At 53.4% G+C, this 12,737-nt stretch overlaps 1 protein-coding gene across 2 annotated transcripts in view; it reads left to right on the top strand.

Annotated features, from left to right (window-relative positions):
• MTRR (5-methyltetrahydrofolate-homocysteine methyltransferase reductase) overlaps positions 1–12,737 on the top strand; it is a 32,929-nt gene that overhangs the window by 9,112 nt on the left and 11,080 nt on the right. For both annotated transcript variants that reach the window (XM_043601243.1, XM_043601234.1), the window contains exons 5-9: positions 149–527; positions 4,883–5,005; positions 6,838–6,991; positions 7,863–7,951; positions 10,140–10,317. In XM_043601243.1, the coding sequence (XP_043457178.1) occupies positions 149–527; positions 4,883–5,005; positions 6,838–6,991; positions 7,863–7,951; positions 10,140–10,317 (923 nt within the window). The remainder of the gene's footprint in view (positions 1–148; positions 528–4,882; positions 5,006–6,837; positions 6,992–7,862; positions 7,952–10,139; positions 10,318–12,737) is intronic.

Genomic DNA, 12,737 nt, shown 5'->3' with positions numbered 1-12,737 from the left:
TTTTGTATTCCGAATCATTGTTATGTCTAGTGTTTTTGACTGCTTCATAGTGCTCAGCCAAATAGACTGCCGTTGCCCTAGTATTGCACATTTAAGTGGAGAACTTAGGCCTTTTTGTATTTTTTCCTTTTTTGTTGCTACAATCCAGTTTAGAACTTGTGGTTGAGCCCTGGATTGACGGACTCTGGGCCGCCCTCACGAAGCATTTTACGTCCACTAGAGGAAAAGAGGAGATAAACGGAGCTCTCCAGATAGCATCGACTGCCTCCCAGAGGATGGATCCTGTGAAACCAGAATTATTGCACATTGAATCACGAGTTGAACTTCTGAGATTAGCCGACTCAGGCAGAAGGGATTCTGAGGTTCAGGAACAGAATGCAGTGAACAGAGATCAATCGAGTGCTCTGATAGCAGAGTCTGAGCCCTCACTCACCCACTCGGTTCCCCCACTGTCACAGGCCTCTCTGAACATCCCTGCCCTTCCACCAGAATATTTGCAGGTACATCTGCATGAGCTTCTCGGCCAGGTAAGTGGCTTTACTTTATTCCTCGTGCTGTAGAATGTTAACTCACCAGGGGGTTGGTTTTGTTGTTGTTACATGACAACAGAGGGCAGCAAACTGGTCCACCACCTACCCCGGAGATAAAGCTTTGTTGGAACACGGGCCTGCCTGTCCATTCCCACGTGGTCTGCGGCCGCTTCTGTGCTACAGGGTTACGGGTTACCGAGGCCTGCGAAGCCCGGCCCCTTTCTGGGAAAGTTTGTGTGTTGCAGAAGCGTTTGTGTTATTACATTACCTTTGTGGTTGAAGCAGCAAATGGTTAAGAGCTCGGTTTCTCTGTTATTTTGGAGAATTCTTTGTTGCGGGTACTCAGGAAATTACCTTAGCAGCTAAACTTAAAGCACTTCTTTATAGTAAAATCTCATTTCCAGCATGGCTTTTTGGTGTCTTGGGATGCTCCGTTTTGGGGATTAATTTTCTTGGCAACATCTTATAAACTTGTTTTCGCCTGTATTAAGTCACTTTCTTTTGTCAAGTGTATTTTTTGTACCAATAAGGAAGTGAGTTTAAAGTAGTCTGTAAATCTGGGGGCACCTGGGTGGCTCGGTCAGTTGGGCGTCTGACTTTTGATTTCTGCACAGGTCTTGATCTCGTGGTTTGCGAGATCGAGCCCCACATGGGGCTCTGTGCTGAGAGCGTGGAGCCTGCTTGGGATTCTCTATCTCCCTCTCTCTCTCTCTCTCTGCTCCTCCCCTGCTTATGCACACATGCTCCCTTGCTCCATCTCTCAGTATAAATAAATGAACTTAAAAAAAGTCTGTACATTTTGAGCATTAAGTTGGATAATATCTCATTTCTCGTCACTACTCTTCGGACATGCCTGGTACACATCTCCATTGAAAGCCAGTCTTTTGGGGCAGAGCCACACTCTGTCTTTAGAGTGGCTGACTGTGGAGTTCGTGCCGGCTTTCTCATGAAAACCACACCCTCATGCAGCCATCCTGATTTCTTGTTTCTTGATTTTTTATTTCAATTTTTTTGGGGGGTGGGAGGGGAGAGCATGCGTGGGGCAGAGAGGCAGAGGGAGAGGGAGAGAAAAAGATCTTAAGTTGGCTCCACAGCCAGTGCAGACCCAGACACAGGGCTCAGGACTTGATCTCATGACCCTGAGATCGTGGCCTGAGCTTAAATCAAGTCGGACACTTAACCAACAGCCACCCAGGCGCCCCTCGATTCCTTATTTTTAATGAAGCAATTTAAATACGACTTTCTGGTATATTAGAACTGTTTTCTGACACCTGATATGATGGTGGTTTTTTAACGTTTATAGCATCTCTCTGAAGCATCCAGATAAACAAGTCTTCATACATAAACAACTATTGGGTATCATTCCGCTTGATTATCGCGTGAATTGTTGACGGAGGTGATGACAGTAGGTACACGTTTGTCAGGTCTGGGAACCGACACGAGCGCCTCTAACGAACCTGGCGCACAAGCGGGTCCAGGGCCCCTGTTGCACGCTGTGGGGACGGATGCACGTGGCAGAGGCATGTGTGAACGTGATTGCCTGACCGGGCGCTTGAGGAGGATCTAAGGAGGTGTCTGTTACAGGAAGTGTCATTAAATAAGCGTCAGTTGCTGGGAGTGTGGTTGAAAGGCTTAAAATCTCAACCGGTTAAGGGATATTTGTGTACATTGCCCAAAGGATATGCTTAGAGGATAAGGGCTTGGACAGAGATTTATTTTAGGCCATCCTCTTGGGGTCGTCACGTTAGGGAAGGGGAGAGGAGGGGAGGAGCCCTGGGAGAGCGGCCAGTCCCGCTCCACAGCACCTGTGTCCTTCCTGGGAGCTCTTGGGCTGTGAGGCCTCTGGGCTGCGGGACCGGCCGTGGGACCCCTTAGCCCCCGTCACTCGGACCCCGCACGGCTGCTACCTGGTGTGTCGCCTGGTGTTGGGGTCGGAGCGGCCATCCTAGGATCCCAGGTGTGGAAGGTGCAGGCCTGCCCCAGGCTGTCCCGCTTCTCCCAGGTGAGGTGACGGACAGGACTCATCGGTGCGTCCTCTGCCGGGAGGTGCAGGCCTGCCCCGGGCTGTCGGGCTCCCGGAGGTTGTACCGAGAGCACTGGCCCCTCGGTCTGCACAGGGCGTGGGTCTTCCCGGGGATGCCCGCACACCAGCCACGTGTCCCCCGTTGGGTCCGATGGGCACCGTGGCACTGACGGGCTCGTGTGCTGTGCTGCAAGTCCAGATGTCCCGCCTTGAGCCAGATTGCCGTAACAGCCGGCCGGAGCATTGCCACAGTCTGTTCTGCGTGGAAGCGTGTGGTCGTCTTTAGGGAGAGACGTGGAGAAGAGCAGACTGGCTAAGTGTGTCCACGCGCCGTGCGCCTGAGGCCGCGTGGATCTGATCTCTCAGGGGAAGCCATCCTGCGCGGAGGCCGAGCTGGGGCTTCCCGCTTGTTTGTGTTTCTTGCGGTTCCTCGTCGTCCTCCCCGAGGGTCCGCCTGGTCGTTGCAGGGCCAGGTTGGCGAAGTGGATGGAGACCGTCCCTGGTCCTGTCGACTTTTAGGGATGGTGTCTGTGCCTGCAGTTCCTCTCAGGATGCTGGATGTTTCCCTTTGTACCTCGTGGGGGGAGAAGGCCACGTCAAACTCACAGGCTTCCTCGTGGCCTTCCCACCAGATAGCCCTGAGCCCCCCAGGGTGGGATGCCCTAGTGGGGGCATGGGCGTGGCTTGCAGGGCAGAGGACTCACGCAGCAGGGAGTTCTTGCTCTCTGTAGGAAGAAGTAGCCACTTCTGCAGACTCAGGTTCAAGGGAATCTAGGGATTCAAGATTCTGAAGCCTCACGTCCCCCTGTCAGCTGCCAGGAGGCCATTCTTTCCCTATCAGAGACAGGCCTCAGCCTTCTGTCCCGAGGCAAGAGACAGCAGCTTCTTTGGATGCCGTGGAGGATGTTCTCTGGCTTCCGCGTTTAGTTTTTAAGTATTTTCTCAGCTTTTGCGTTTTTTTCCAGAGGTGTCAATGAAGTTTAGTAAAACCCACAACTCGACTGGCCGTATCAGTGCTATTTCCCCCTAGATCTCCAGCACCAGCTACTGTCCAGTGCGTTCCCTTTCATGGTGCGCCCTCCCACTTAGCTCCCGCCTTGCCGCCTTGTGCTCTGTCTCCCCTCTGCCACCGGTGTCGTGTGCTGTTGTCAGCCAGGTGGGTGACCCAGCTCCAAACTCCCGTTTTAGCATCTTGAAGCCACTCTAGCACCGGCTGTCACAGACTCGGTTCCTGGAAATCGAACTACATGATTATTTTTAGGGTATCCCCTTGAGATCCTCACCTTGGGGAGAGGGGGGGCAGAAGCAGGAGTGGGCACGGTGAGAAGTGGGCTGCGAGGCGTTCCAGCAAAGGCCCCAGCCGATCTCACGGGGTTCTCCGGAGCTGGGATGGCCCTTCAGAGTTGGCCAGAGTTGGGGCAAAGGGACTGGGCCTTCATGGTCATCAGCTAGTCATTGTGTATGGGCTGCCTCTGAAAGGAGGCGTGACCGGGGTCCCAGATGACCACGAGCCAGCTGAGGGCCGTCTGCTGACAGTGCTCCCAGCAGCCCTGCTGAAGGCTGTCTCTGGCAGGGGGCTTCTCCCGGTAGCCCTATGTCATGACTGTCAGGCTCTGAGCTCTGACGCTTTTCCCAGTTTTCCCATCTAGCCATGCATCCAGTGTTAACTGACTAGCGTTTTGTAAGTTTCTGTCTTCAAAAGAGCTGAGGAGCATCAAGGTAGGAAAGGGGTGGAAATAGTGCAACCAATTGGATTTCTTTGCGGTTTCCCAAGACCTGGGCTCGCTGATATGGGAGCCACTGGCCATGGGTGGCCACTTAAAGTTAAATAAATGAAAATAAGAGTTGTTTGTTAGGCACATGCATCTGGTGGCTCCTGTGCTGACCAGGGCGGGTGCGGAACATTCCCGTCGTCAGTGCCCAGCAGGCTGAAGGTTCTCAGGAACATCTCTGCAGGCGTCTTCCAGCCTTAAACATCTGTCCTTTCCTTTACAGTCTCCTTCCTGAAATAATGCATGCACGCTGCCTCCTTTTGCACAGTTTACTTGGAAGACTGTTAGACCTTTGCACGAAAATGCTGGTGCCTGATGTTTTCAATATATATCCCAGAAATGTACCTAATAACCAAGGCATTTAAGATCTGGATGAGCTATCTCTTCTGAAAGATTGAGAGGCATGTGTCTGTAGCCATCTGCCTTAGAAACAAATTCTTCAATAGCTAGGATGTTTTCTAAGACCCTATAGATCTTACCTAGTCACTAAGTGAAGCAATGGTGAGTAAAATTGGAAATCGCATTTAGTGATATTTTATCACATTTGTCTTCTCGAGGAGGAAAGCCGAGCATCTGTGACTCCCGTGGATCCAGTTTTTCAAGTTCCAATTTCAAAGGCAGTTCAGCTGACTACGAACGATGCCATCAAAACCACTCTCCTGGTGGAATTGGACATTTCAGTAAGTTCCAGAAGCTGTCTCTGAGCCCCGTGTGCTGTCGAGGGGCTGCTGGGGTCCCCACGCTCGGGAAGGAGGACGGTCTCTGGCCGACACCAGGCCCGCTCTTTCTCGACCCCCCATGTTCTCTCCCCACGTCACACCTGTTTTCTTTTCACTTTGGGGGTGTGTGGGGGTGGGGCTACAATGAGGAGGGATCTGGGAGGTGAGTTGATTGGAGAGAACAGTGGCGCCACCTATAGAGTGTCTCTCGCCTAGGAGAGAACAGCGTCCCCTCACTCAGTAAGCCATGAAAAAATAGCATCAAAGCGGCATTTCCGTTCGAGAAGAGCCCTGAGAGAGGCAGCGGGTCGTCGGAGGGTGGTCGGGAGCAGAGCTCAGACCCGGCCGGGCACCGACTGCTTCATTCCTCGTCGTCGTGGTGGCTCTTGTGCCTTGAGAATCCGGGAGAAGTCACGGATCCCTCCAGAAAGATGGTGATAAGCGTTCTCATGTAGTTTTAGGGGCACGTGCTGTGTCTCAGCTCCATCCACGAGCCACTGCCCGGCCCCTGCCCCAAACCACTGGCCTCCTGTGACCTCAGGGCCGGAGGCTCCAGAGTCCCTCAGCTGTGTATTTCGGTGGGGGTTCCGGGAAGGGGGTTGTGCTTTCAGAAAAGGGAGTCAGGGCCGTCTGTAGATTTCGCCGAACTTCTGATAGGAAGAGAGAAATGACAGGCATCAAAACTAAGTGGTTTTGCTGGCATCCGATTGAGTAGTTTCCCGTTCCTTTGGAAGTGTTGTTAAATATTCTGTGTATACCAAAACGTTTTCTTTTTCATTCTGTGTTACGCTCTTGTCATAAAATGGTGAGGGCTGGCCGGTAGGTGGGTTCACGCCGTGTCCCTCACTGGCCGGGGATGTGAGCACGTGTGGTCAGAGGCTCTCCAGATCCTGCACTCGTTCTGTGTCGCTCTGTGAATCGCTGTGGGGGGCACGTGGATCTTCCAGTCTGCGTTCATTCACAGCAGCAAAGCCAAGTGCTGTAACGTTTTCTGCTCAGTAAGGAAGAAATACAATGTCTCTCCTGCCCTTGCTCTTCCCCGAAAGAAAAAAAACTAAAGGAAATCGAGGACCAATGCAGACAGCCTCAAGAAGTTTCTCTCGCTTGTGTTTGCCTGAGAGGGAGTTTTATGTTGATGATGAAGACGTTTACTGAGTCACCTTAAATGAGAAAGGTTTTAACATTGTAAAAAATACTCAAATGGTCGAAACAAAACACTGGGTAACTATGAAGTTTTTTTCTTTAAAGTAACTCCTGAGGCCCCTGGCTGGCCTAGTCCATGGAGCATGTGACTCTTGATCTCGGAGTTGTGAGTTGGAGCCCTGCACGGGGTGTATAGGTTACTTTAAAATTAAAAAAAAAAAAAAAAAAAAGTAACTCCTAATAAAAGGTTTGTTCAGTTGGGCTTACTTTTTTTTTTTTTTTTTAAATTTTTTTTTTCAACGTTTATTTATTTTGGGGACAGAGAGAGACAGAGCATGAACAGGGGAGGGGCAGAGAGAGAGGGAGACACAGAATCGGAAACAGGCTCCAGGCTCCGAGCCATCAGCCCAGAGCCTGACGCGGGGCTCGAACTCCCGGACCGCGAGATCGTGACCTGGCTGAAGTCGGACGCTTAACCGACTGCGCCACCCAGGCGCCCCTGTTGGGCTTACTTTTTGAAGTTAGAATCATTTTGTTTCTAGTTCCTATTTTGAAATGAGAATATAATAAAAACATATTTTTGTTACCCCACAGCTCAAACACTTGACTCATATGTGCTTTTTTTTTCTTCCATGTTGGTTCTTCTCTAGAAAACAGATTTTTCCTATCAGCCTGGAGACGCCTTCAACGTGATCTGTCCCAACAGTGATTCTGAGGTTCAACACCTACTCCAAAGACTGCGGCTCACAGACAGAAGAGAGCACTGTGTCGTCTTGAAAATTAAGGGTGACACCAAGAAGAAAGGTACAGCCCCGATCTGTTATTTCTTCAGGTGTCATTGGACCAACGCATGGGAGGTGACCAGTGCAAGGCCCTCCTTCCCCAACCCTGTGTGATGGCTGCACAGGTCGCCTGAGGCCTGGCGCCCCGTCAGTGGGTGGGACACGGGCACGTGCTGGCCTGCCGGTTTCTTAACTTGTACACGCATCACACGGGGTGGGATGATCATGCATTTTCTGCTTACTGGGACACTGCTGGACAGGACACGTGAGTGTAACCGAGTCTGTTCGTTGGCTTTCTGCACTTAGCATTATTTTGTTGTGGAGTTCTACGAGAGTTGTCCTACAGTAAAATTTTATTATATGGACCTTTTTAAGGTTTTTTTATAATGTGTATTTGTCATAGCATATTTATTGCTTATTTAGGATATAAAAATAGTTTTCCATAATTAAGGGGCATTATTTGTTTTTTCAGTTATTTGCCTAGAATCTTGAACTGGAGCTTCATCAATTCTAAAATTCTTTTTGAGAATAATATGCATTGTTAATGGACAAGAGCCATATTTTGGTTTTTGGTTTTGGTTGTTTTGTTTGTTTGTTTTGGTCCTTGGCTTTGGATAATTTCCCTCTTGTTTGGTATACCTAGATTTGGTAGGTGTGGCTAATAATACTATTGAATTTATAATTCTTTTATTTATTTATTTTTGCAAAGTGGATTTTTTTTCCCTATAAACATTTTGGGAAAATTTTTTGACTGGATAAACATTGCCACAAATCCTATTGTACCTTGCTAGCACGGTAATGTAAAGAATACAGGTAATTGTGTTTTTAAGGATGCAAAAACATTCTATTCTTTATTTTTTGTGTCATGAACTCTTTCCTGTGTGCCTGAAAAGGAGCAGCCTTACCCCAGCACATCCCCGAGGGACGCTCTCTCCAGTTCATTCTCACCTGGTGCCTTGAAATAAGAGCAGTTCCTAAGAAGGTACTTCTCTTTGGGTGATTATTTGCAAGTATACTTAGCTCTGTGTAAGATTCATTAAATCTGGTATCTGCCCTTTGAAGGCTTAGAAGATACGGCGTTCAGGGCATCTTTTCAAGAGTTTCCAAGCGTGTATGGTATTTGTCGTGGACAAATATTTTTGGGGTTGTGCTTATATTGAAATTTTGTGTTTTCTGTTGAAATGACATTTTTCTTATTCTTACCAGCCGTTAACTTGATGTGACACGTTAATCAGCGATTAAGGTGACCCCAGATGACCTTGTGTTCTCCAGTGCACAGGGACACCTTTTCTAATTGATGACAGGAAGCTTATGAGGGTGCAGGCCTGTTTAATGTTGGGATCTCTTCCGGGTGAAAGCACACAGTCACCTACTGTTAAATCAGAATTAAAGGATTCGGGTAGGTTACGGATGTCTAGATGAATGTGCAGAGAGAATGATCCACTAGGTGTCAGTAGGATGCCGGGAGCTGCGTTTCGAAGATGCTCGTACCTGATTTCTTCCAACCGCGTCCCTACACAGATCCAAATGGGGACACTTTGCCGGCCGCACTTCGCCAGTGAGCATGGGTGGTGCCTCCATCAGGGTGCCCTCCACAATGCCGTTTCTGCTCTCTGTCATATTCGTCGTTTGTTGCATGCAGCCTTTGGGAAGCAAACTCCTTTAGAGAGAGGCTCAGCCCTGGATGTAATTTGAGTAAATTTAGAATTCACTGTGATGAAAACTGATTAAACACAGTACGTTTCACAATTTAGTTCAGCTCTACCTTTCCATACAGCGAATATACATAAACATATTTTTCCTTACTATAAAAGTAACATTCTCACTGTAAAAATTCTGGGCACAAAAATGAGTAACTCAGGAACTCAGGAGCTCGTGTACCCCAGCGCGGGAAGGTATACTGCCTGCGACCCGTGCAGAGAAGTGGGGTGCTCGTTCACCCCACACGGTTTCCGAGTGCTCGGTCTGTGTTTGGCCCTGTGCCTGGCATCGTGAAGAAGGCTTGCAGTGTGTTAGTCCCAGGATAGTTCAGGCAGGGCTCCTGAGCTGAGCCACTGGAAACCCGTGACCCCTCACGAGAGGAGGGACCTCGTCCTTCCTGTTGGGGGGTCCAGGGCACGAGGTGCTTGAGCCATGGGGTGACAAGTAGGAGTGTGTTAGCATCTCATTTAGCACTGGAAACAGAAGACTCGCTTACTTGCTTTGTCCCTAAAGAACCCTGGAGTGGTGACAGCTGTATGTGCCATTTAACGGGTGTATGTCCTTAAGAACCATCTATGTCATGGTCCGAATACGTGGAAACCGGAAGTCATTACTAGCAAGTTTGGTCTTTTGTCCGAGAGTTTGGACTTGGCTCTTTGAGGCTTGGGATTCAGGATGTCATTGCTTGGCTTTCTTCGTTTCTGTTCTCCTCCTCTTTCTGCAATGAGTCTGAGGTGACTCAGAGAGTCCGTGTGCTGGAGGCTCTCGATGCTCTGGCCCTGCCTGTCTTTGCAGCCTTTGTCCTGCGCCCCCATTTCCCTGCATGCTAGTGAATACAGCATGGCCCCGGGGAGCGTGCTTTTTCCAGCCGCCTGTGCCTTTGCGGAACCGCTGGCCGCTTCGCCCTCCTGACCGTCTCTTCCACGGGGCCAGCTGTCGGCCCAGGCTTGCGTTCCGGGACACCCTGGCTGCCGAAGCCCCTATTGGGGTAGTTGGCCTCCTAAGCACTCTATGAGCTGGGAGCCCTTAGGGCAGAGCAGGGGTCGTGCCCAGTGCCTCTTGTATAAAGGACTTACCAGTTAGCAGATGAGAGAAGTCTAGCTTGTGGTCATTGGCTAAGACAAGAACAGGTATCTTGTCTCGAGTTAAAATGAGGAGTTAATGAGACTCCTGATCACTGTTACTCAAGTACACCAGACCTGACATCTGAGGTTGTACTTGGGACTGAATCACATTGGTTTGGGAAACAGGAAAGGTGACCGAAAGTAGAACGTGGGAGGGCACTTTCTTGAGCAGGCTGAATGAAAGCACATGGGTGCCAGCCAAGTTCTCTCTCCTGATCGCACACCTAGATGCGTGACCGGGCGCGTCCCCGGGTGACCAGGTGCGTCCCCGGGTACGTACTGACGAAGATTCGCGCAGCCTGGCCCCACGTGGTACTTTCAGCCTGCTTCCTCCTCTGGCCGCAGGCGATGCTGAGAGCCCTGGCGGAACACGCGGCCGGCCCAGACAGGCGCAGGCTGCACGAGCTGTGCAGCAGGCAGGGCGCCGCCGACTACGGCCGCTTCGTGCGGGACGCCCACACCGGGCTGCTGGACCTCCTGTTGGCTTTCCCATCCTGCCAGCCTCCGCTGGCGCTCCTGCTCGGTGAGTGCTCCCGGCCCTGCGCCCCAGGGGCCCTCCCGTCAGTGCTCCCCACCCCTGCGCCAAGGGCCCTCCTGTGAGTGCTCCCGGCCCTGCGCCCCAGGGGCCCTCCCGTGAGTGCTCCCCGGCCCTGTGCCCCAGGGGCCCTCCTGTGAGTGCTTCCCACCCCTGCACCAAGGGCCCTCCCGTGAGTGCTCCCGGCCCTGTGCCCCGGGGGCTCTCCCATCAGTGCTCCTCAACCCTGCGCCAAGGGCCCTCCCGTGAGTGCTTCCGGCCCTGCGCCCCAGGGGCCCTCCCGTGAGTGCTCCCAGCCCTGCGCCCCAGGGGCCCTCCTGTGAGTGCTTCCCACCCCTGCACCAAGGGCCCTCCCGTGAGTGCTCCCCGGCTCTGTGCCCCAGGGGCCCTCCCATCAGTGCTCCCGACCCCTGCGCCAAGGGCCCTCCCGTGAGTGCTCCCGGCCCTGCGCCCCAGGGGCCCTCCCGTGAGTGCTCCCAGCCCTGCGCCCGAGGGACCCTCCCGTGAGTGCTCTCCGGCTCTGTGCCCCAGGGGCCCTCCCATCAGTGCTCCCCACCCCTGCGGCAAGGGCCCTCCCGTGAATGCTCCCGGCCCTGCACCCCAGGGGCCCTCGCGTGAGTGCTCCCAGCCCTGCGCCCCAGGGACCCTCCCGTGAGTGCTCCCCGGCTCTGTGCCCCAGGGGCCCTCCCATCAGTGCTCCCCACCCCTGAGCCAAGGGCCCTCCCGTGAGTGCTCCCAGCCCTGCGCCCCAGGGGCCCTTCCGTGAGTGCTCCCCGGCCCTGTACCCCAGGGGCCCTCCCGTGAGTGCTCCCCGGCCCTGTACCCCAGGGGCCCTCCCGTGAGTGCTCCCTGGCCCTGTGCCCCAGGGGCCCTCCCGTGAGTGCTCCCCCCCCCTGAGCCAAGGGCCCTCCCGTGAGTGCTCCCCTGCCCTGTGCCCCAGGGGCCCTCCCGTGAGTGCTCCCTGGCCCTGTGCCCCAGGGGCCCTCCCATCAGTGCTCCCCACCCCTGTGCCAAGGGCCCTCCTGTGAGTGCTCCTGGCCCTGTACCCCAGGGGCCCTCTCGTGAGTGCTCCCTGGCCCTGTGCCCCAGGGGCCCTCCCATCAGTGCTCCCCACCCCTGTGCCAAGGGCCCTCCTGTGAGTGCTCCTGGCCCTGTACCCCAGGGGCCCTCTCGTGAGTGCTCCCTGGCCCTGTGCCCCAGGGGCCCTCCCATCAGTGCTCCCCACCCCTGTGCCAAGGACCCTCCCGTGAGTGCTCCTGGCCCTGTACCCCAGGGGCCCTCCCGTGAGTGCTCCCCTGCCCTGTGCCCCAGGGGCCCTCCCATGGGTGCTCCCCACCCCTGCGCCAAGGGCCCTCCCGTGAGTGCTCCCGGCCCTGTGGCCCAGGGGCCCTCCCGTGAGTGCTCCCGGCCCTGCGGCCCAGGGGCCCTCCCGTGAGTGCTCCCCACCCCTGAGCCAAGGGCCCTCCTGTGAGTGCTCCCCGGCCCTGCGCCCCAGGGGCCCTCCCGTCTGTCTGGCAGGTGGCAGGTGGCAGGTGGGAGCGCGTCTCTGGGAGGGAGCCTCTGTGTCGGGGTCTTCCTGGAAGTGGGAAGCACCCCGCTGCCACAATGTTTATTTCCTTACTTCGTCCTTCCGCCGTCCTCACAATCGGCTGAGCTTCCTTGCAGCCAGTGGTCCTTCTCCTTCTTTGGATTGGCCTTCGGCGTCTTCTCCATTCATTCAGCTATGGTTTGGAAAGTTTTTTTGGTCAGATTTTACCGAAAAAGGCGTTTCCCGAAGGAAACCAGGTTTTTCAAAGCTGATAGGCATCAGGTGTACGTGACAGGGGTTAAGGAGGTGGGTGCTCTCTGTGCAGAACACAGAGGTGTCGCCGCTGGGCACGTCCAGTTCAGGGCGCTCCCAGGGCGGCAGGGGCCCCCCGTGTCGTACCGACACGTGCCGCCTCGTGCCGGGAGCCTCCGGGCTTGAGGCTTGGGTGAACTGGCCACAGAATGTCCAAATGTACGATTACCTTGATTTTCATCCACACTGTCTCTTGGGGTGTTTGTTCCAACAGAAGAGAGAAGACCTCCCTGAGGAGCTGTGTGTCAGGGAGGGACTTTCTGCAGCCTCCGTGGGGACCACAGACGTGTACCAGGGACAGTGACGGAGAAGTGCGCAGGAGTCCTAGACGCATAGTACTTTCCTGTGCTTGTAGTTTTGTCCTCTCCTAGCTGTTTTCCTGTGGTGATAACTAGTAAAACCTTCAGAATTGCATTATCTTTGGTTCCAGGAAAACGTATATCCTGCTTCTCACTGTTAGGCCACAAGGTGCCCCGTTGTCCCGCAGAATTAGCTGTGTGCTCCTCTATAAGTCAGATCCTGCTTTATTTCCCTTCTTCCTTTTTTAAGTTTATTTATTTTGAGGGTT

The sequence above is a fragment of the Prionailurus bengalensis genome, chromosome A1 (assembly GCF_016509475.1).
Source record: "Prionailurus bengalensis isolate Pbe53 chromosome A1, Fcat_Pben_1.1_paternal_pri, whole genome shotgun sequence".
Classification (NCBI taxonomy): Eukaryota; Metazoa; Chordata; class Mammalia; order Carnivora; family Felidae; genus Prionailurus; species Prionailurus bengalensis.
Note: the sequence above shows the minus strand (reverse complement) of the source record. Positions and strands in the feature narration are given on the sequence as shown.